This window comes from Eretmochelys imbricata, chromosome 4 (genome assembly GCF_965152235.1).
Source record: "Eretmochelys imbricata isolate rEreImb1 chromosome 4, rEreImb1.hap1, whole genome shotgun sequence".
NCBI lineage: Eukaryota > Metazoa > Chordata > Testudines > Cheloniidae > Eretmochelys > Eretmochelys imbricata.
This window is the reverse complement of record NC_135575.1, coordinates 460,031-481,864: the sequence shown is the minus strand read 5'-3', so window position 1 is coordinate 481,864 and position 21,834 is coordinate 460,031. Positions and strand designations below refer to the sequence as shown.

At 53.4% G+C, this 21,834-nt stretch overlaps 1 protein-coding gene across 1 annotated transcript in view; it reads right to left on the bottom strand.

Annotated features, from left to right (window-relative positions):
* Positions 1-16,924, bottom strand: part of LOC144263810 (class I histocompatibility antigen, F10 alpha chain-like) — a 35,533-nt gene extending 18,609 nt beyond the window's left edge. Inside the window, exons 1-2 of the mRNA XM_077814791.1 lie at positions 16,775-16,924; positions 5,587-5,850 (exon numbers count right to left, since the gene is read on the bottom strand). Of these exons, the coding sequence (XP_077670917.1) occupies positions 5,587-5,734 (148 nt within the window). The 5' untranslated portion in view covers positions 5,735-5,850; positions 16,775-16,924. The remainder of the gene's footprint in view (positions 1-5,586; positions 5,851-16,774) is intronic.
* Positions 16,925-21,834: the final 4,910 nt, after the last annotated feature.

Sequence of the window (21,834 nt, the reverse complement as noted above, 5' to 3'; positions counted from 1 at the left end):
GGCTAAAAGTTGCTCATGAGAAGGGTCCCTGAAGAGGGACAGGGATGAGGGGTAGGAGGGAGGAATGGAAACGAACTGCTTTGTATAATCCCGCCTCCACCGTACTCAGCACCAAATGGTCTGTGGTGATAAGGGACCATGCCAAACTGAAGCAGGAGAGATGGTCCAAAAACAAAAGGGGGGCAGGATCTGGTATGTGGACTGGTGTAATGCCCTTGGGTGCCCCATCAAAAGTTTTGCTTGGAGCCCCCTGAGTATCCATGAGGGCCAAACAGCGAGGCTGAGGCAGATGGGGGCGCCTGTCTGCATCTACTACTGCTGTTCTGCTTTTTGAACAGGGCTTGACAAGGCGGCGGGCCTGGGAAGTGGGCAGGTTGTTGGGGTTTGAATTCTTTCCTCAAAGGCACTGGGACATGGAGATTCAAGGACTTGAGGATGGCTCTGGAGTCCTTCAGGCAGTGTAGTTTGGCATCTGTTTGCTCTGAGAAGAGCAAAGTCCCTTTAAACAGACGGTCTTGAAGAGACTGCTGTACCTTTGTCTGTAGGCCAGAGGACTGAAGCCAGGAGCCCCTTTGCATGGCCACTGGTGACGGCATAGCCCCGGCTGCCGCATTCACTCTGTCAAGGGTGGCTTGTGGGGAAGCCCTGGTCACTGCCTTCCCTTCTTCCACCACAGCAACAATCCTCTGCCTGGACTCTTGGGGAAACGAGTCTTTAAATTTCAACATGGAGTGAAAGTCATATCTGCCCAGCAGTGCCTGTTGGCTGGCGCTGTGGAGCTATAGACCATTGGTAGAATACATTTTCCTACCAAAATAGTCCTGCTTTTTTTAGTCTTTTGACTTGTGGGTGGCCCCTCATAACCCTGGCCTTTCCCTCTCATTGGCTGCCGAGACGACCAAGGATCCGGGAGGGGGATGGGAACATATGTACTCCTACCCTTTGGTGGAGACATAGTACTTCCTATCTGCCTTCTTTGACGTGGGGGGCAGTGAGGAAGGGGTCTGCCATAGGGTTTTAACTGGACTCACTATGGCCTCATTGAAAGGCAGAGCTACCTTCAACAGGACCACTGCAGCCGAGATGTTGACAAAGCTGTTGGAGGATTTTTTTTAAACTACCTCCACTTTCAGCCCTAAGTTTGAGGCCACCTTCTTCCATAACTCCTGGTGAGCCTTGAAGTGTCCTGGGGTGGCAAAACACCCATCCCTGCCTCTTCTGGGGAGGAGGAGGCAGCCTTCTCTCAGACACCACTGAGCAGGAGCACCTAGACGGGAGGCCAGGCAGTGGAGGAAAACCCCAGGGGTTCTGAAAAGGCCATTGTATCTGCATGGGCCGTTGCCCACTGAGCCAGGCAATCGGAGGAACCCCCACCCCGGGATCCACCATTGCATAGGGCTGATTGCTGGGGTACTGGTACTAATCCCTCGGTTGGGTGCAAGATTCAAACTCCAACTTGGTTGATGAGTCATCTTGTGGGGACGAGGGGGGTGTGGTACCCGTCGGCTCCAAGGGACGGTGCTGAGGATCCAGGGATCGGGCCGAGATGGGGAAGCTGCTTCGACATAAGCAGAGAGCAAGGGGCCTGGTACCAGACGGGAGCTCGAGGCAACATGCTCCCTTCTGCTTCCCCCACTGCTGGCACCAACTCTTGTACTGCCAGCAAGGGTGGTAGCGACCATGCCAGCCAGTCCCTGGCCACCGCAAACCCCTCCGGGACGGACGGCACCGTGACCCTGCTGTGCCTCTCTGCCCCTCTGGTGCTGGCGGCTGGTCGGGCACCGGACTCCACAAGGCCTGTGGACAGGGCGGAGTCGACGGTATCGCCGCGGAGCAGGGGCAGAGGAGTGGCCAGACGCTGGTCGCACTCCCCGGCACTCCCCATGCTTGTCCATTCTGAGAGATGGGGAACCTCTCAGGCAGCTGCTGCTCATGTTTCTTTCCTGGCCCTGGGCATGGGGAACGGTGCCGAGAGTACCGTACGGACTCTCTCTGCAGCAGCTCTTCATACCAAGACTGAGGTACACGGTGCCAAGTTTGACTGGCTCAGCTCTGAAGAAGGTTTGAGTGCTGATTCCATCAGGAGGGACTTCTGTGACGTTGCACTCCATGTGTTTTACGGAAATATGCTTATGAATGTGAATATGATGTAACTGGAATATGCTTTATGCAAAAGGTCTCTTGTATGGTATTATTAGAAAGCTTGTAATCTACTAAGTGTATTCATCCCATTTGTTTGCATGTATTAATTCCATCTCTGGAGTTAGGAGAATAAGATATAAACTTGTATCACTAATGTAAACATATTAATTGGAAACCATTAAGGATGCTTCAGAGTCAATGAACTGTGAATGGCTCCATATACTTGCAAGCCTTCCTGTGCATGTGAGGGCCAACCCAGGAAGAATGGAGACTAGGGGTCTTACAGTGACCATATCACCTGGTAATGAAATCCATCTTAAATCTCGTACTTTTCCATTTAGCAGGAGAGGTGGGGACCCAGAGAGACAAAAGGTTTCCACCTTGTGCCAAAGCTATAAAAGGGGGTGGAGCAGGACAAAGGGGGCTGCCAGTCATGAGAAAACCCCTACTTACCACCTGAGTTGTCTGCTGGATCTAACAAAGACTGTACCAGGGGAAAGGATTGGGCCCAGACTAGGAAGGAGTCTAGTCTGTGAAAGAAATTTATTGGAACTTCTTTGAGGGTGAGATATTTCCGGTAATCAGTTACTTAATGTATTAGGCTTAGACTTGCGAGTTTGTTTTATTTTGCTTTTGTGACTTACTTTGTTCTGTCTGTTATTACTTGAAACCACTTAAATCCTACTTTCTATACTTAATAAAATCACTTTTGTTTATTAATAAACACAGAGTAAGTGATTAATACCTTGGTGAGCAAACAGCTTTCCATCTCTCTCTAGCAGTGTTATAGAGGGTGGACAATTTATGAATTTACCCTGTATAAGCTTTATACAGAGTAAAACAGATTTATTTGGGGTTCAGGCTCTCAGAAAGGCTGAACACTGGGTGCTGGGAAAGTCCCTGTTAACTGAAAAGCCCCAGGGATGAGTGAAACTCAGTTTCTGTGGCCCAACCTCTGTGTCTGTGCTGGAGATGACTGGTGTGTCTAACTCAGCAAGACAGGAGTAGAGGGGAGCCTATTCTCGCAGGAGGGTTGTTTTCATTGGTATCTCAGCACATCGAGTGACAGTCTCGAGGGGAGTCTCTGTGACCAAACCTGTCACAACTTCAGCGTGGCCTCCCTATCCTGTTTCACATGTGGACTGAACTGGTGGCAGAGCTGACAGAGATCCGCAAGAGGAGTCTCATCCACGCACTTTAGACAGCTAGAGTGCCGGTCGCTCAAAGGCATGGGCTCGCTGCAGAAGGTCCCAGGTTTGAAGCCCGGAGACCGAGGCATGCCCAGTTTCAGGACCAGAAGAAACTCTGCTATGAGAGTCCAACTAACTATTTATTCCAGTCAACTGAAGTCAAAAAGTGAGAAAAACAACTGAGGGGAAAAGGGATGGAGTAATGAGAGAAGCAAGCAGCCCCACACATCCCTCTTCTCCTCTATGCTGATCTCCACAGGGATGAGCAGGGTGGGGGCACCGATGGGGTCTCAGAGGGACCAGACTCCGAATTCCCCCATATGCGTGTTGGGGGCAGACACAGCTAGAGAGGGGAACAGCGTTGGTGGCCAGGATGCAGGACTCAGGACAGTCTCTGGTGACCTGGCAGCCCGAGGACTGCGAGGAGGGGGTAAATGGGGGGAGGAAGGCAGGAGGGGGCAGTCAGGACAGTGGTTCGGGAGGGGGCTGCGGGGACAGAACAGCAGCTCCCCACCGCAGGGTTAGGGGCAGGCGAGCGGAGCCCCTTTCTTAACATTGGGGAGGCAAGTGTCCGTGTGAGCAGGTCAGGTTGGAGTCTCAGCAGCCGGGGACCAATGGGTGAGACTAGTCAGGAGATGGTTAAACTAGCTACAGAAGGGGCTCCCACACTAGGGGGGCAGACACTTGACAACCCTCCACCCTGTCGCTTAGCCATGGGGCAGCGCCACCAGGAACCCAGGTGTCCATGAGAGGATGGGAATTAGTTCTCATTGCTGCTGTCTCAGTGCTGGGAGGCAGGAGGGATTCGGGCAGGCCGGGGGGTGCTATAACAAGGGGTTGGGGACACTCCTGGGTGAGGACCAATGTGACAGGCCAGTACCACTGACACAGGGGAATCACGGGACTGGCGAGTGAAAATTCCTGTCAGGAAGGGCAGAGCAATTACATCAGAGACCCTCACCTGCCAGGAATAGTTCAGCAGTGACAGGCACTGAACGCTTATGGATCATCCCCGTGCTAAGTGAGACAGCCCAATCCGGGGGCCTGGCCAAGGGGCTACACCCCATATATAAGGCTGAGCAGGAAGAACGGCTCTTTACACATTTATCGATAGTGTGCAGGGGAACCTGCCTGACCCCAGGGGCTCCAACCAGTGGACACAGGCTGGGGTTTGTGCTGCCGGGAGTAAGGAAGCCCGGGAGTCTCTGCACGTTGCAGGGCCTGATTCTCTCAGTAACTCTCCAGCCCAAGTCAATGTCAGACCCTCACTCTGCGGAGTGAAGAGGAATCTGACCTTCAATAAACTCACTCTGGAAATAAGACAAAGCGAACAATGAAGGAGGCTCACTGGTGAGCAGCTTCTCCCCAGGGCTGGGTGAATGCAGCACTGCCTGCTCTTGTGACTTTACCGTGCGTCTCATGATGCTGGGTGGTTTTATTAAATCCCTAGTTCCTGGACTCATGAGATTAGAGGAGAGTCTCAGCTCTCTTCTTACAGCAGTAACTTCTAGTCCTTCTAGGAGCAGGGAAAACCCCGGAAATGTGTCCCCTAAAGGCTCAGACCAGAGGGCAAATAAAAATAAACTCCAATACTATTCCCAAAATACTGACGACATTTAAGCCAAACTCAGGATTTTGGGGGCCTGACTCGTGATGTCTCAACACTTGGGGCTGCCGATACTGGGATTCCCCATCACTCGGTGTCTGGGAATTGAGACAAGACGTCCCAGAGCCCTGCTCTAGCTCTAGGGTCTGACAGCGTCACTGTCGTAGCCGAGAGGAACAAACCCCTCCGTGCAGGAATTGCTGGGTACGATTCTCTGGCCTGGGTGACCAGGAGGTCAGACTAGCCGGGTCTGACGGGAACTTCTGGCTTTCGCACCTCTGCCGCTCTGCCCAGGAAATGACCACACACGAGGGGCGGGGGGTCCCCCGAAGGGCAGCCGAGGAAGCTGCAAGTGGGACTGGTAGCACAAATCTGGGGTGTCTGGGGAGGGGACAGTATGAGAGTCCCACTTTGGAGGGTGTCAAAACATGTCTTTCGCATGAACCCTCCATCCTGCAGCCCCTCCCCCCGCCCCATGTCCCTTTGTCCCCCACATTCACACGGACTCCAGCGAGAAAATGCCCCTGGGGGCTGTCCCTTCCCCCCATCCCCAACATGCATCCCTGTGTCCCTTCACCCTGTTTACATCAACCAGGCCCCCCACCCCATGTCCCTGCGTCCCTAGGTCGGGTCGGGTCCCGCACTCACCCTCACTCTGGTTGTAGAGCTGACCCAGGGTGGTCAGACTCACATTGTACCATTTCTGGAAGCGCAGTCCCCACCAGGTCACCTCGTCCCAGAACTCCAGACCCTCGTTCTGCGCCATCCACACTGTGTAGGGCTCCGCCCTCTTCATCCCGCTGGTGTAGACGTAGGTGACCTGATCGTCCACGTACACAACACGGCTGTACCAGGGAAGCCCCGGGCCCGGCTCCGACACCACCGTGTCCAATACACGCCTGGAGTGCAGGCCTGGGGGGAAAGATTGGGGGCAGGGAGGTCAGATCAAACCAGACCCTGCCAGGGAGCCCCTGGCAATACACAGGAGCGCTCCTGTGGGAGGGAGACCTGGGGAAGGGCTCACAGAACGGCCTGACTGGGGAGCAAGAGATGGTGTGGTACGAGGAGAAAGGGAGGCAGGGCTGGAGGGGGAGTGAGGAGGGGAAGGGGTGGGGAGGTACAGGGCGGCTGGAGCATGTGTGAGGAGGAGGGGAGTATATGGGGAGAGTGTATTGGGGGTGCAGGGAAGTGTGAAGAAGGAAAGGGGGCCCAGGAGGAGGGGCAGGGCTGGAGTGTGGTGTGGGGAAATGGAAGGCGGTGTTATGGGAGAGGGTGGGGCAGGAGGACTGGGGGATGGGAGATGCAGGAGCTGAAGCTGGGGAAGGCAAGGTGGGCAGGGGGATGTGTCCAAGATACAGGTGGGATCCAGGACACTGGCTGTGCACACAATTTACTATAACTTATTCAGAACATAAGAACGGCCAGACGGGGTCAGACCAAAGCTCCACCTAGCCCAGTGTCCGTCTGCCGACAGTGGCCACTGCCAGGTGCCCCAGAGGGAATGAACAGACAGGAATCATGCCGGGATTGTCGCCCCATTCCCAGCTTCTGACAAACAGAGGCTAGGGACACCATCCCTGCCTCATCGTGACTAATAGCCACTGAGACACGTGTCCTCCATAAACAAACTAACACGGCTACCGCTCTGAAACTGCACACTGAGTGCATGTTTTCAGAGAACTATCCACAATGACTCTGGTAACAGCTAATTTAGACCCTGTCACTTTATATGTATAGTTGGGATTATGTTTTCCAGTGTACATTACTTTGTGTTTATTCACACTGAATTTCATTTACCATTTTGTTGCCCAGTCACCCAGTCACCCAGTTTTGTAAGATCATAGAATCATAGAAGATTAGGGTTGGAAGAGACCTCACGAGGTCATCTAGTCCAACCCCCTGCCCAAAGAAGGACCAAACCCAACTAAATCATCCCAGCCAGGGCTTTGTCAAGACGGGCCTTAAAAATCTCTAAGGAAAGAGATTCCACCAGCTCCCCAGGTAACCCGTTCCAGTGCTTCACCACCCTCCTAGTGAAATAGTGTTTCCTAATATCCAACCTAGACCTCCCCCACTGCAACATGAGACCATTGCTCCTTGTTCTGTCATCTCCAACCACTTAGAACAGCCTACCTCCATCCTCTGTGGAACCCCCTTTCAGGCAGTTGGGGCTGCTATCAAATCCCGCCTCACCCATCTCTTCTGCACACTAAATTAACACAGTTCCCTCAGCCTCTCCTCAGAAGTCATGTGCCCCAGCCCCCAATCATTTTCGTTACCCTCCACCGGAGTCTTTCCAATTTGTCCAAATCCTTTCTGTAGATGGGGAATCAAAACTGGACACAATACTCCAGATGCGGCCTCACCAGTGCTGAACAGAGGGGAACAATCACATCCCTCGATCTGCTGGCAGCGCTCCTACTAATGCAGCCCAATATGCCATTAGCCTTCTTGGCAAGAAGGGCACACTGCTGACTCGTCTCCAGCTTCTCGTCCACTGTAATCCCCTTTGTAACTCTTCACAGTCTGCTTTGGTCTTCACTTATTCATGCTGTGGCTGCACACCAGGTCCCCTGTAGGGATCGGGACCCTTGTCGTGCCAGTCACTGCACAGGCCCTGCCCCACAGACTTCACAGGCTGATCCCCCGGCCCCACAGATCCACAGGCAGGATCAGGGCCAAAGGGGATGGGGAAGGACGACAGCTCCCAAACCGCCTGATGATGCAGAGACTGAATCCCTGATCCCTTCACGCATATGAGTGTCCCACTGACGTCAGACATGGCTCAGGGGAGTTACACACACGTCTGGGGGTGGGTCAGGACCTCGGGGGGTGGGGGGGCAGGCTGACGCAGGCTGGTAACTTATTTGGTCCCGTTAGTTCCTCAATGTCTCAGGGATTATTTAGTCTCAGATCCTGCAGCCTCGCAGTGTGGACCCTCACTCACTCTCACAGCCCCCTGGAGCCTTCCCTCACCTCAGTAACGTGACACACAGCGTCTGCAGGATCGGGGCCTTGCTCCCTAGTTGCTAATGGCCAGTTACAGACCAGAGGGCTGCCCCCCGTGCTGGACGCTGGACACACACAACAGGGACAGCCCTGACCTGGCTTATGTATGAGCTGAAGAACAGACGGATCTAACGGGGACGGAGCTCTCCCCTTTTCTTCCCCTCAGCTCCTCCAGCTGTGCACCAGCCACTGTCCATTTCACTCCCCTTCAGTCACAATCAGACGCCGGATCCGGCGAGCAGGGCTGCTGATGCTGCTTCTCCCTGGCTAACTAATTAAAGAGAGTCAGTGGAGCAGGGGGACTGGACCCAGGGTCTCCAACCACCCGGCTCCAGAGCCATTCTCAAGCCCCTGCTCTCTGGCCCAGTTCTACTTTTCCCCAGTGGAATAGCTCCCACAGGAGCGATGGAGGGGGCCCCACAGCAGAGTACCCCACAGCGCAGGGACTAAGGCACCCTGTGAGGTGGCAGAGCCTTGCTCAAATCCAGTCTCCCGCACAGGCAGAGGGAGCCTGAAACCAGGTGTCTCCTACCCCCGAGGTGATGCCCAAATCACTCAGTTCCTCCCACACTGTTGTGTGAGCTCATAGAATATCAGGGTGGAAGGGACTTCAAGAGGTCATCTCGTCCAACCTCCAGCTCAAAACAGGACCAACCCCAACTAAATCATCCCAGCCAGGGCTTTGTCAAGCCGGACTCATAGACTCTAGGTCAGAAGGGACCATTATGATCATCTAGTCTGACCTCCGGCACAAAGCAGGCCACAGAATCTCACCCACCCACTCCTGCAATAAACCTCTCACCTATATCTGAGCTACTGAAGTCCTCAAATCACGGTTTAAAGACTTCAAGGTGCAGAGAATCCTCCACCAAGTGTCCGGTGCCCCACACTGCAGAGGAAGGCGAAAAAACCCCAGGGCCTCTGCCAATCTGCCCTGGAGGAAAATTCCTTCCCGACCCCAGTTATGGCAATCAGCTAAACCCTGAACATGTGGGAAAGACTCACGAGCCAGATACCCAGGAAAGAATTCTCTGTAGTAACTCAGATCCCCCGCAACATCCCATCACAGGCCATTGGGCCTATTTACCACTAGTAGACAAAGATCAATTAATAGCCAAAATCATGTTATCCCATCATATCATCTCTTCCATAAACTTATTGAGTTTAATCTTGAAGCCAGATAGGTCTTTTGCCCCCGCTGCTTCCCTTGGAAGGCTGTTCCAGAACTTCACTCCTCTGATGGCTCGAAACCTTCATCTAATTTCAAGTCTAAACTTCCCAGTGACCAGTTTATAGCCATTTGTTCTTGGGTCCACATTGGTACTGAGCTTAAATAATTCCTCTCCCTCTCCGGTATTTATCCCTCTGATATATTTAGAGAGAGCAATCATATCTCTCCTCAGCCTTCTTTTGGTTAGGCTAAACAAGCCAAGCTCCTTGAGTCTCCTTTCATAAGACAGGTTTTCCATTCCTCGGATCATCCTAGTAGCCCTTCTCTGTACCTGTTCGAGTTTCAATTCATCCTTCTTAAACATGGGAGACCAGAACTGCACACAGTATTCCAGGTGAGGTCTCACCAGTGCCTTGCATAATGGTACTAAAACCTCCTTATCTCGACTGGAAATACCTCGCCTGGTGCACCGAAGACCGCATTAGCTTTTTTCACGGCCATATCACATTGGCGGCTCATAGTCATCCTGTGGTCAACCAGTACTCCAAGGTCCTTTCCCTCCTCCGTTACTTCTAATTGATGTGTTCCCAGCTTATAACTAAAATTCTTGTTATTAATCCCTAAGTGCATGACCTTACACTTCCCACGATTAAATTTCATCCTATTAATATCACTCCAGTTTACAAGATCATACAGATCTTCCTGTATGATATCCCGGTCCTTCTCTAAATTGGCAATACCTCCCAGCTTTGTGTCATCCGCAAACTTTATTAGCACACTCCCACTTTTTGTGCCGAAATCAGTAATAAGATTAAATAAGATTGGTCCCAAAACCGATCCCTGAGGAACTCCACTGGTAACCTTCCTCTAGCCTGACATTTCACCTTTGAGCAGGACCCGCTATAATCTCCCTGTTAACCATTTCCTTATTCATCTTTCAATTTTCATATTGATCCCCATCTTTGCCAGTTTAACCAATAATTCCCCATGTGGCACCATATCAAACGTCTTCCTGAAATCTTGGTCAATTAGATCCACTGCGTTTCCTTTGTCTAAAAAATCTGTTACTTTCTCAAAGGAGATCAGGTTGGTTTGGCATGATCTACCTTTTGTAAAACCATCTTGTATTTTGTCCCATTTACCACTGACCTCAATGTCCTTAACTACTTTCTCCTTCAAACATTTTTCCAAGACCTTGCATACTACAGATGTCAAACTAACAGGCCTGTAGTTACCCAGATCACGTTTTTTTCTCCTTTCTTAAAAATAGCTCACTCCTCACCAAAAACAAATCTAGAATGGCACCCCCTCTTGTCGGTTCAGCAACTACTTGATGAAGGAATCGATCGGCTATTGCATCTAGGAACATCTGAGCCCGATTATTATTAGTAGCACTTGTCCTCCAGTCTATATCTGGGAAGTTAAAGTCTCCCATGATCACGCAGTTCCCATTAGTATTTACTTCATTAAAAACATTAAAGACGTCTCTATCCATATCCAAATCAGATCCCGGTGGTCTATAGCACACTCCAAGCACTATCCCAGGGGAGGCTCTAGTAGCTTTCTTTCCCAACGTGATTTCTGACCTTAAAAACCTCTAAGGAAGGAGATTCCACCACCTCCCTAGGTAACCCATTCCAGTGCTTCACCACCCTCCTAGTGAAAGTGTTTCCTAATATCCAACCTAGACCTCCTCCACTGCAATTTGAGACCATTGCTCCTTGTTCTGTCATCTGCCACCACTGAGAACAGTCTAGATCCATCCTCCTTGTAACCCCCTTTCAGGTAGTTGAAAGCAGCTATCAAATCCCTCCTCATTCTTCTCTTCTGCAGACTAAATAATCCCAGTTCCCTCAGCCTCTCCTCATAAATCATGTACTCCAGCCCCCTAATCATTTTTGTTGCCCTCCGCTGGACTCTTTCCAATTTTTCCACATCCTTCTTGTAGTGTGGGGCCCAAAACTGGACACAGGATTCCAGATGAGGCCTCACCAATGTCTAATAGAGGGGAATGATCACGTCCCTCGACCTGCTGGCAATGTTCCTACTTATACAGCCCAAAATGCCATTTGCCCTTGTTGCCAAGCAGGGCATACTGTTGACTCATATCCAGCTTCTTGTCCACTGTAATCCTTAGGTCCTTTTCTGCAGAACTGCTGCCTAGCTACTCGGTCCCTAGTCTGTACCAGTGCATGGGATTCTTACGTCCTAAGTGCAGGACTCTGCATTTGTCCTTGTTGAACCTCATCAGATTTCCTTTGGCCCAATCCTCTAATTTGTCTTGGTCACTCTGTGTCCTATCCCTACCCTCCAGCATATCTACCACTCCTCCCAGTTTAGTGTCATCTGCAAACTTGCTGAGGGTGCAATCCATGCCATCCTCCAGATCATTCATGAAGATATTGAACAAAACCGGCCCCAGGACTGACCCTTGGGGCACTCCACTTGATACAGGTTGCCAGCAAGACATGGAGCCATTGATCGCTACCCATTGGGCCAGATGATCTAGCCAACTTTCTGTCCACCTTATAGTCCATTCATCCAGCCCACACTTCTTTAACTTGCTGGCAAGATACTGTGGGAGACTGTATCAAAAGCTTTGCTGAAGTCAAGGAATAACACGTCCACTGCTTTCCCCTCATCCACAGAGCCAGTTATCTCATTATAAAAGGCAGTTAGGTTAATCAGGCATGACTTGCCCTTGGTGAATCCATGCTGACTGTTCCTGATCACTTTCCTCTCCTCTAAGTGCTTCAGAACTGATTCCTTGAGGGCCTGCTCCATGATTTTTCCACGGACTGAGGTGAGGCTGACTGGCCTGCAGCGTGGGGCCCACAACTGTGAACACTGGGGGGCCTGATTCTGGGATTTAGGCACCTTAGCCCCTTTATGGCTCTAGCCCTTGGACACTGAAGTGATGGGAGCAACAGGGACACTACGGATCAGAGTCTGATCCCGCTCCTGCCTCTCAGAGATCTGGCTCCCTGCCTCTTGACACTGCCCTGCAGAGGCCTCTGCTCCCCACTCGCCTGCTGCTTCCAGCCACTCCCTCTCCCCTCCTCACTCCATCTCTTCTTTTACAGGGCCCTGCACTTAATTTCTCTCTTTTCTTCTCTCCACGCTGCTGTCATCTGCCATCCACCCCGCTCCTCCCCTCAGTCACCCTCCCTGGTCCCCACCCCAGCTCTCCCTCCCTTTCCTCAGCTTCCCACACTCCTCCTCAGTAACTTCAGCTTCCAAGGCGATGGCCCATCCGACCCTCTGCTCCCCATCTCCTCACCCTCCCCTCTGCATTCACCTGGCTGCCCTGGGTCAGCTCCCCGACTCTCCAGAAGGGCCATGCACTGGACTTGGGTTCACCAAGCCCTGCTCTCTGAACTCTCTGGTGCAGACTCCTCTGCTCCGATCATCACCTGGTCTTTCTCAGCATCACCCACCAATCACCTCTCCCAATGATTTGTAATTTGTGTGCCTCAGTTTCCCCTATAAGCTGCATGGTTATCAAGGTGGGGGAAAAGGTTGTTTACGCTGCAGAGATCCAGGTGTGACTGATGCCTCACTATCTGGGGTCTGAGCCCCATGCTGATGGGGAGTCCCAGAAGACAACTGCCTGGACATTTGGCACCAAGCAACTAATGACGATGGATGACCCATTCTCTGCAGGAAGCCAACCAGCTGTGACCAGCTGAAAAACAAAGAGCCGAAGACGAGTCCAGATGACAATGTTTGGCAGAAACAACAACAAAAGACTAAGGAGGGGCCCCTTGGGGCTAAGTGTGGGCTGCTGGAGGGAGGAGAAGCTTCTGGACTGGAACAAAAGAGAAAGTTCTGGACAGACCCAGATGGACTTGCTGTAACTTTCCATTCTCTAATGGTTAGGTTAAGTTTAGAGGAGAGAGCAACAAGAGTGATGTCATGGTGGGCTTGTGCTATAGACCACCAGATCAGGAGGATGAGGTAGACGAGGCTTTCTTCAGACAACTAACAAGTTTCCAGATCACAGGCCCTGGTTCTCATGGGGGACTTCAATCACCCTGACATCTGCTGGGAGAGCAATACAGCAGTGCATAGACAATCCAGGAAGTTTTTGGAGAGTGTTGGGAACAACTTCCTGGTGCAAGTGCTGGAGGAACCAACTAGGGGCCCTGCTCCTCTTGACCTGCTCACCAACAAGGAAGAATTGGTAGAGGAAGTAGAAGTGGGTGGCAACCTAGGCAGCAGTGACCATGAGATGGTCGAGTTCAGGATCCTGACAAAAGGAAGAAAGAAGAGCAGCAGAATACAGAGCCTGGATTTCAGAAAAGCAGATTTTGACTCCCTCAGGGAATTGATGGGCAGGATCCCCTGAGAGGCTAATATGAAGGGGAAAGGAGTCCAGGAGAGCTGGCTGTATTTTAAAGAAGCCTTATTGAGGGCACAGGAAGAAACAACCCGATGTGCAGAAAGAATGGCAAATATGGCAGGTGACCAGCTTGGCTTCACAGTGAAAATCTTCGGTAAACTTAAATACAAAAAGGAAGCTTACAAGAAGTGGAAACTAGATGACTAGGGAGGAGTATAACCATATTGCTCGAGCATGCGGGGGTGTAATCAGGAAGGCCAAAGCACAATTGGAGTTGCAGCTAGCAAGGGATGTGAAGGGTAACAAGACGGGTTTCTACAGGTATGTTAGCAACAAGAAGGCGGTAAGGGAAAGTGTGGGACTCTTACTGAATGGGGGAGGCAACTTAGTGACAGATGATGTAGAAAAAGTTGAAGTACTCACAATGCTTTTTCTGCCGGTCTTCACAGACAAGGTCAGCTCCCAGACTGCTGCACTTGGCAGCAGAGTATGGGGAGGAGGTGAGAAGCCCTCAATGGTGAAAAGAACAGGTTAAGGACTATTTAGAAAAGCTGGACATGCACAAGTCCATAGAGTTGGATCTAGTGCCTCCAAGGGTGCCGAGAGAGTTGGCTGATGTGATTGCAGAGTCATTGGCCATTATCCTTGAAAACCTGAGGCCATTGGGCTGAGGTGCCGGACGACTGGAAAAAGGTAAATATAGTGTCCATCTTTAAAAAAGGGAAGAACAAGAATACAGGGAACTACAGACCTGTCAGCCTCACTTCAGTCCCTGGAAAAATCATGGAGCAGAGCTTCAAGGAATCCATTTTGAAGCACTTGGAGAAGAGGAAGCTGATCAGGAACAGTCAACATGGATTCACCAAGAGCAAGTCATGCCTGACCAACCTGATTGCCTTCTATGATGAGAGCACTGGCTCTGTGGATATGGGGAAACCAGTGGACGTGTTATTCCTTGACTTTAGCAAAGCTTTTGATACGGTCTCCCACAGTATTCTTGTCAGCAAGTTAAAGAAGTATGGACTGGATGAATAGACTATAAGGTGGATAGAAAGCTAGCTAGATCGTCGGGCTCAACGAGTAGGGATCAACGGCTCGATGTCTAGCTGGCAGCCGGTATCAAGCAGAGTGCCCCAGGGGTCAGTCCTGGGGCCGGTTTTGTTCAACATCTTTATTAATGATCTGGATGATGGGATGGATTGCACCGTCAGAAAGTTTGCGGATGACACTAAGGTAGGGGGATAGGTAGATATGCTGGAGGGTAGGCACAGGGTCCAGAGTGACCAAGACAAATTAGAGGATTGGGCCAAAAGAAATCTGATGAGGTTCAACAAGGACAAGTGCAGAGTCCTGCACTTAGGATGGAAGCATCCCATGCACCGCTACAGGCTGCGGACCGACTGGCTAAGTGGCAATTCTCCAGAAAAGGACCGGGGGATGACAGTGCATGGGAAGCTGGAGATGAGTCAGCGGTGTGCCCTTGTTGCCAAGAAGGCCAACGGCATACTGGGCTGCATTAGTCGGAGCATTGCCAGCAGATCGAGGGAAGAGATTATTCCCCTCTATTCGGCACTGGTGAGGCCACATCTGGAGTATTGCGGCCAGTTTTGGTCCCCCCCCACTAAACAAAAAACGTGGACAAATTGATAGAGTTCAGTGGAGGGCAACGAAAATGACTAGGGGGCTGGGGCACATGACTTATGAGGAGAGGCTGAGAGAACTGGGGTTATTTAGTCTGCAGAAGAAAAGAGTGAGGGGAGAATTTGACAGCAGCCTTCAACTACCTGAAGGGGAGTTCCAAAAAGGAAGGAGCTCAGCTGTTCTCAGTGGTGGCAGAAGACACAACAAGGAGCAATGGTCTCAAGTTGCAGTGGGGGAGATCTAGGTTGGATATTAGGAAACACTGTTTCACTAGGAGGGTGGTGAAGCACTGGAATGGGTTACCTAGGGAGGTGGTGGAATCTCCCTCCTTAGAGGTTTTTAAAGTCCAGCTTGACAAAGCCCTGGCTGGGATGATTTAGTTGGGGATTGGTCCTGCTTTGAGGAGGGGGTTGGATTAGATGACCTCCTGAGGTCTCTTCCAACCCATGTCTTCCATGGTCCTATGATCCTGTAGGGCCAGGCTGCACTGGGGCCTAACCCTCTTTAAGTCAAAACAAGCCTGTTACTGAGGTGACACAAGGGCACCAGTGTGCCTTAAACCATTTCAAACAAACCCCAAACCCACCCCGCAGCCTCACCCAGCTCAATACGGGCTCCTGAGCTCCCCAGGGTCTGAGCTGCTGCCTCCTGGGGAACAAGGAAGATTCAAGTCCACACCTAGAAAAGCAGGATGGGCCTTCCCCTCTCCTCACCCCACCCTGCAGGGATCCGGAAGCTCTTTATCCGGCAGGTTCAGGAGACCCCAACCACACAAACGCAGCAGCTGTTCTGGGCTCTGCCGCGTGAGCTCACCTCGCCCAAACGAAGACCCGACTAACGCACAGATCCAGGGGCTCCAAACTCTCCCGCAGCCCCGGGGTGCCAACACGCGGCCAGAGAGAGAGCGGGGTTGACATCTCCTCCCTGGGATGACGCCTCGAAGGACCTGCTTCCAGGACAGACAGGACCCATTGGGGACTGTGGGTGGGACTAGACTGGTGCTGACAGAGCCCGGCTGGACGGATGCCCGGCTGGACGGAGCCGAGGACAAGCCACACTCGGGAGTCCCGGGCCCTGGGGTGAAACCCGGCGTGAGGAACCGTCTGGGAGCCATTAAAGGTGCGAGAGACCCGAGAAGCCTTTTCCCGTCACTGAACCCTGGTCTGTCTGGGGGGTCAGTTTACTCCCCCCGCTGACCCTCAGCCCGGCTCTGCCCACAGGACGCGGGTCTGAGAGCCCCGCCCGGCCCGGAGACGCGGGCAGGGACCCGGCCTGGGCAGCGCCTGGCCCCGGGGACTCCCCGCAGCCCGGGAGCCGCACGGGGCCGCGAGGGGCTCGTCGGCGGGTGCAGCACCCATGGGTGCCGGTCCGAGCGGGGCCGCACCCCCCGGCTGGGGGCGATCGGCGGGAGACGCCGGGGTCACCGCTCGGGTCAGGGGCGCTCAGCGCCCCACGGCACATTGTCCCCGCAGCCCCCGGCAGCGCCGGGCACAAGGGGGCCAGGACCCCCCCCCGTCACTATAGCAACGTCACTGATCCCTGTCAGCGACCGCTCAGTGCCGGGGGGGGGGCGCGGGGGGGGTCTCCCGACACCTCTGAACGCAGAGCCCAGAACTGCCCCCCCCCGGCACCCAGCTCCCCCCAGCCCGGCTGCCCCCGCCCCCGATGCTCACGGGATCGGGCCCCCGGCAGGGCTGCAGCCCCAAGCAGCGGCAGCAGGAGGCGCAGCGCCAGCGCCAGGCCCGGACCCCCCGCAGCGCGGCCGGATGCGGCCCCGGGACCCGAGAACGCCACGGGGGGCGGAGCCAGCTCCTGCCCCGGGAGCCTCTGGCCTGCAGGGATTGGCTGGGGAGGGGGCATCCCACCAATCGCGACGCGGAGCCCCGGTGCCATCATCAGTCGCTGGGCAGAGCCCGGCGGGGCCGGCAGGCGAAGGGAAAGCGAAAGTCCGAGCGGGAGAGGAGGGGCGGGTTCAGCGCGGGACCCGAGAACGCCGCGGGGGGCGGAGCCAGCTCCTGCCCCCGAGCATCCCGCCAATCGCGACGCGGAGGCCCGCCGCCGTCACCGGTCGCTGGGCAGAGCCCGGCGGGGCCAGCAGGCGGAGGGAAGGGACAGTACGAGCGGGAGAGGACGGGCGGAGGGCTCGGCACGGCGGGGACCGTGGCCTCGGGGCTGCCCGGCCCGGAGCCGCGACTCGCTCCCCGGCCGAGGTCGCTGTTCCATGGATGCCGAGGCTGGAGGTTGGGGGGGCCGCACCCCCCGGCTGGGGGCGGGCGGCCGGCGGGAGAGGGGGGGTCACAGCTCGGGCCGGGCCCCGCCCCCGGCCGGGGACCCCCCCGAGCCTCCAGGGGCCCCTCCGGCCGGCGAGGGGCTCGAACCGCTCCGCGGGGCCGGTGAACGAAGCGCCCGCCCCGCTCTCCCCTTGGGGGAGTGAGACACAGTCATCCCGGCACCTCCCCAGCGCCGCCACCCCCCTCCCCCCCGGGCATGGGGAGAGAGCCACAAAGAGAGGAAAGTGATTTGCCAAGGAAGCAGCAACGATAGGGAGAGAACCCAGGAGTCCGGGTCCCAGGCCCCTGCTCTACCCCCTAGACCCCACTTCCCTCCTGGAGCAAGGGAGAGAAACCAGGAGTCCTGGCTCCAGCCCCCTGCTCTACCCCCCTAGACCCCACTTCCCTCCCGGAGCAAGGGATATAACCCAGGAGTCCGGGCTCCAGCCCCCTGCTCTAACCCCTAGACCCCACTTCCCTCCCGGAGCAAGGGAGAGAACCCAGGAGTCCGGGCTCCAGCCCCCTGCTCTAACCCCTAGACCCCACTTCCCTCCCAGAGCAAGGGAGAGAACCCAGGACTCCGGACTCCAGTCCCCTGATCTAGGCACAGGCAGATGATGACCTAACCCCTTTATTTTCTCTGCTTTTGCCGCTCACTCGGCTGTTTACATCATTTCTGGGAACTCTTTTTGGTGCGTCTCCTCCTCTGGCGGGGAGAGGAGGTTCCGAGGCTCTGGGGCCTGGGAAGGTTGCCCCATGCTGCAGTAGGGTCACTGTGGGCGTTAGTATCACTGGGTTTTGGATCCTGCCCTGGGCTGGTCTCTCCTGGTCTGGGGAGCCAGGCTCATGGGAAACTTCCCCATCTGGGATGCTGTCAAGGCGGATTCCCCACTGGCACTTCGAGCGCAGAAGGCCGGGATCCACAAGGTCTCTACACATTAATACTGGCCACTCCAGGCTTGTATTAAACTCCCTCGGTCCCAGATCCCCCTGGCCTTGGGCTGGGAAATGATGCCACCAAATGCAGAACCCCTCTGAGAACCCAGGAAGGCACATTCGGGAATTCCTTCCTGTGGGGTACCCCCAAGCTCTTCCACCCCCACCCCCCAACCCCCGGGAAGAGCTGAGAAAAGGAAAAGAAGAAGAAATCAGCTGTTGCCAGCAACTAACTGAAAAACGTGTACGGACCTCTAAAGACACAGAAATCCAAGCATGGTCTTCAAAAAGGTAAATTTTATTAAGAAAGGAAGAAAGAAAGAAAGAAAGAAAGAAAGAAAGAACAAGCATGTGGAGACTCAGGCAGTTGCTAGATATTAAAAGAGCAGCTGCAAGGATTCAGCACCAAGAGTGACGTTCTGGGGTCCAGCTTAAAGGTAACAAAAACCCCTGCGCTTCAGGGCAGGGGAAAGCAAGTCACAAAGTTCCATGAAAGTGCCCTTACACATGCGAAAGTTTCGCAGCCACTGGGAATCGTCCCAGACCTGCAACACTATGCGGTCCCACCAGTCTGTGCTTGTTTCCCGGGCCCAGAATCGGCGTTCCACTGCATGAACCTGCCCCATTAGCACCATGGTGCACCATGATGGGTAACGCGTGTGGTATTTAATGTGATCCTAATTGCCCAAGTGAGCTGAGCGGGCTCCATGCTTGCCGTGGTATGGCGTCCGCACAGGTAACTCAAGAAAAAAGGCGCAAAACGATTGTCTGCTGTTGCTTTCACGGAGGGAGGGAGGGAACAGGGGCCTGACGATATGGACCCAGAACCACCCGCGACAATGTTTTAGCCCCATCAGGCATTGGGATCTCAACCCAGAATTCCAATGGGCAGTGGAGACTGCGGGAACTGCGGGATAGCCACCCACAGTGCAACGCTCCGGAAGTCGACGCTAGCCTCGGTCCTGTGGAAGCACTCCGCCGAGTGAATGCACTTAATGCACTTAGAGCATTTTGTGTGGGGACACACACCAATCGACTATCTAAAAACGATTTCTAAAAAAACGACTTCTATAAATTCGACCTAATTTCGTAGTGTAGACATACCCTTAGAATTTAGTAAGTAATCTAGCTAGGTATGTGTCAGATTATGATTTCTTTAAATGGCTGAGAAAATAGCTGTGCTGAAGAGAATGAATATTCCTGTCTGTGTGTCTTTTTTGTAACTTAAGGTTTTGCCTAGAGGGATTCTTTATGTTTTGAATCTAATTACCCTGTAAGGTATCTACCATCCTGATTTTACAGAGGTGATCCTTTTTTTTTTTTTTACTGTTTCTTTTATTAAAATGTTTCTTTTCAAGAACTGAATGCTTTTTTCATTGTTCTAAGATCCAAGGGCTTGGATCTGTGCTCACCTATGCAAACTGGTGAGGATTTTTACCAAACCTTCCCCAGGAAGTGGGGTGCAAGAGTTGGGAGGATTTTGGGGGAAAGACGTTTCCAAACGCTTTCCCAGTAACCCAGATAAACATTTGGTGGTGGCAGTGGAAGTCCAAGGGCAAAGGGTAAAATAGTTTGTACCTTGGGGAAGTTTTATCCTAAGCTGGTAAGAGTAAGCTTAGGAGGTTTTCATGCAGGTCCCCACATCTGTACCCTAGAGTTCAGAGTGGGGAAGGAACCTTAACACCAGTGGATGCATCCGATGAAGTGGGTTTTAGCCCATGAAAGTTTATGCCCAAATACATTTGTTAGTCTCTAAGGTGCCAGAAGTACTCCTCATTTTTGGGGGGTTTTTGATGATACAGACTAACACGGCTACCACTCTGAAATAAATTAGTGCATCTCTCCCCAAAATAGATCTGTAAGCACAAAGAACACCCTGGAGGCCAGGCCTTTAAACGTTAGGAAACATCAGAGTTAAGGTGACGTGTACATACTTCGCGCAGTGCTGTTATGCATGTGTGTTATGATACAGACTCACAAGTGTGGCCTTGGGGTCAATTCCCTGCCCCCCACAGCATCAATTTCCTCCAGACTGCCAAGGGAAGTGGTGCTTCCTCCGTCCCTTGATGAGATGCCTTTCTGGAGTCTGCTTTGGTCCAAAACTCACTACTGCGCCATACAGGAGGCCTGTGATGTGTAGGGGGCCAGATGAGATGATCTAACAGTCTCTTCTGGCCTTCAAGTCTCCAAATCTCTGCAAAGCCAAGTGCGGCACATTGAGCATCCTCTGATGGTTCCACGTGTGGCCTGCGTGAACCCTTGCACGACCACTGAGCGTGTGGGGGTGACCCAGGGGGAGCAGCTCAAACACACACAGGAGCCGGCTCGGGGCAGGACATGAGCCCTGCAGGGCAGGGGTGGGGGTGGCAGTGACATCACAAGGGCCTTTTGCAGCACTCAGCTGATTGGTGAAAGGCGGTTTGGAGGCGGTGACCTCACAGAGAGTCCACGACAACGGCCAGGGAGGACAGGCTGCAGGGCAGGGGGATCTCAGAGACCCCCGGGGCTTTGCTGCAGGGAGTCTCCTTCTTGAGGTGTCTCCTTGAGGACTGAGAGAGAATTCAGGGTCTCGGATGTGAGCGCGAGGTGGAGCCTCTCTGGGGTTTTCTCCTTTCCCACTGCTCATTGAGCGAGAAGACAGACGTCCCTGTGGAGAAGGGAAGAGCCCCGGAGAGGTTGGGTACCGAGGCAGCCTGATCCGCCCGGTGCTGGCCAAATTCTCGGCACGGAAAACAGGAGGTTAAGGTGGGACAATTTTCCCCCAGCTAGGCCTTTGTCCCTTCGAGTTATTGGGGTTGTTGGTCTGTAGCTCATTGCAGGTGACTTTATTCTGATCATTCAGTGTGTGAAACTCCAGACTGATGGTTCGTTTGAAAGTCAGGACACCCGGGTCCTGTTCCCAACTCTATCCCGACAGGTTGTGTGATGGAAGACAAGGCCCTTCGCCTTTCTCAGCCTTTGTTTCTCCCTCTGTCAGTTGGGGAGAACAATCCTCTCACACCTGCCTCCCGGTGGGGGGAGGCTGGGGAGCTGTGGGGACCTGTTTGAGAGCGTCACTCGGAGCAGTGTATCGCAGGAGGTGTCCTGTCGGGTTGAGTCATTCCAGAGGATGATGTCGTACAGCAGAACCCCGTTTTACCAACCTGGTGTGACACAGGTTTGCATGTGAACCGAACCAAGGGCGCACACAGGTCCAGAAGCCGGCGATTTCTCCTTTGGCCGCTAGATGGCGCTGCAGGCTCCCACTTCCCCCTTCTCCTGGTCAGCGCAATGGGGGTTAGTCCCCCCAAAAAGAACGCCCGTCTCGCTTTGAACGTTCCTTGATGTGCCCCCTGTGGACTGTCGGGATACGTGTCCAAAAGTTGCAGGGCTTGTTTCATAATCTCCACAACGACAATCTTTCTTCCTTTTTAGACGTGACGACCTTTTTGGTAAAGATCCTTGATTATTCGGGGACTTATCCCAGAAGACCCAAAGTATTTGGGACATAAGACTTGTCTGGAAGGGCGCACATTGCTAAATTGTTT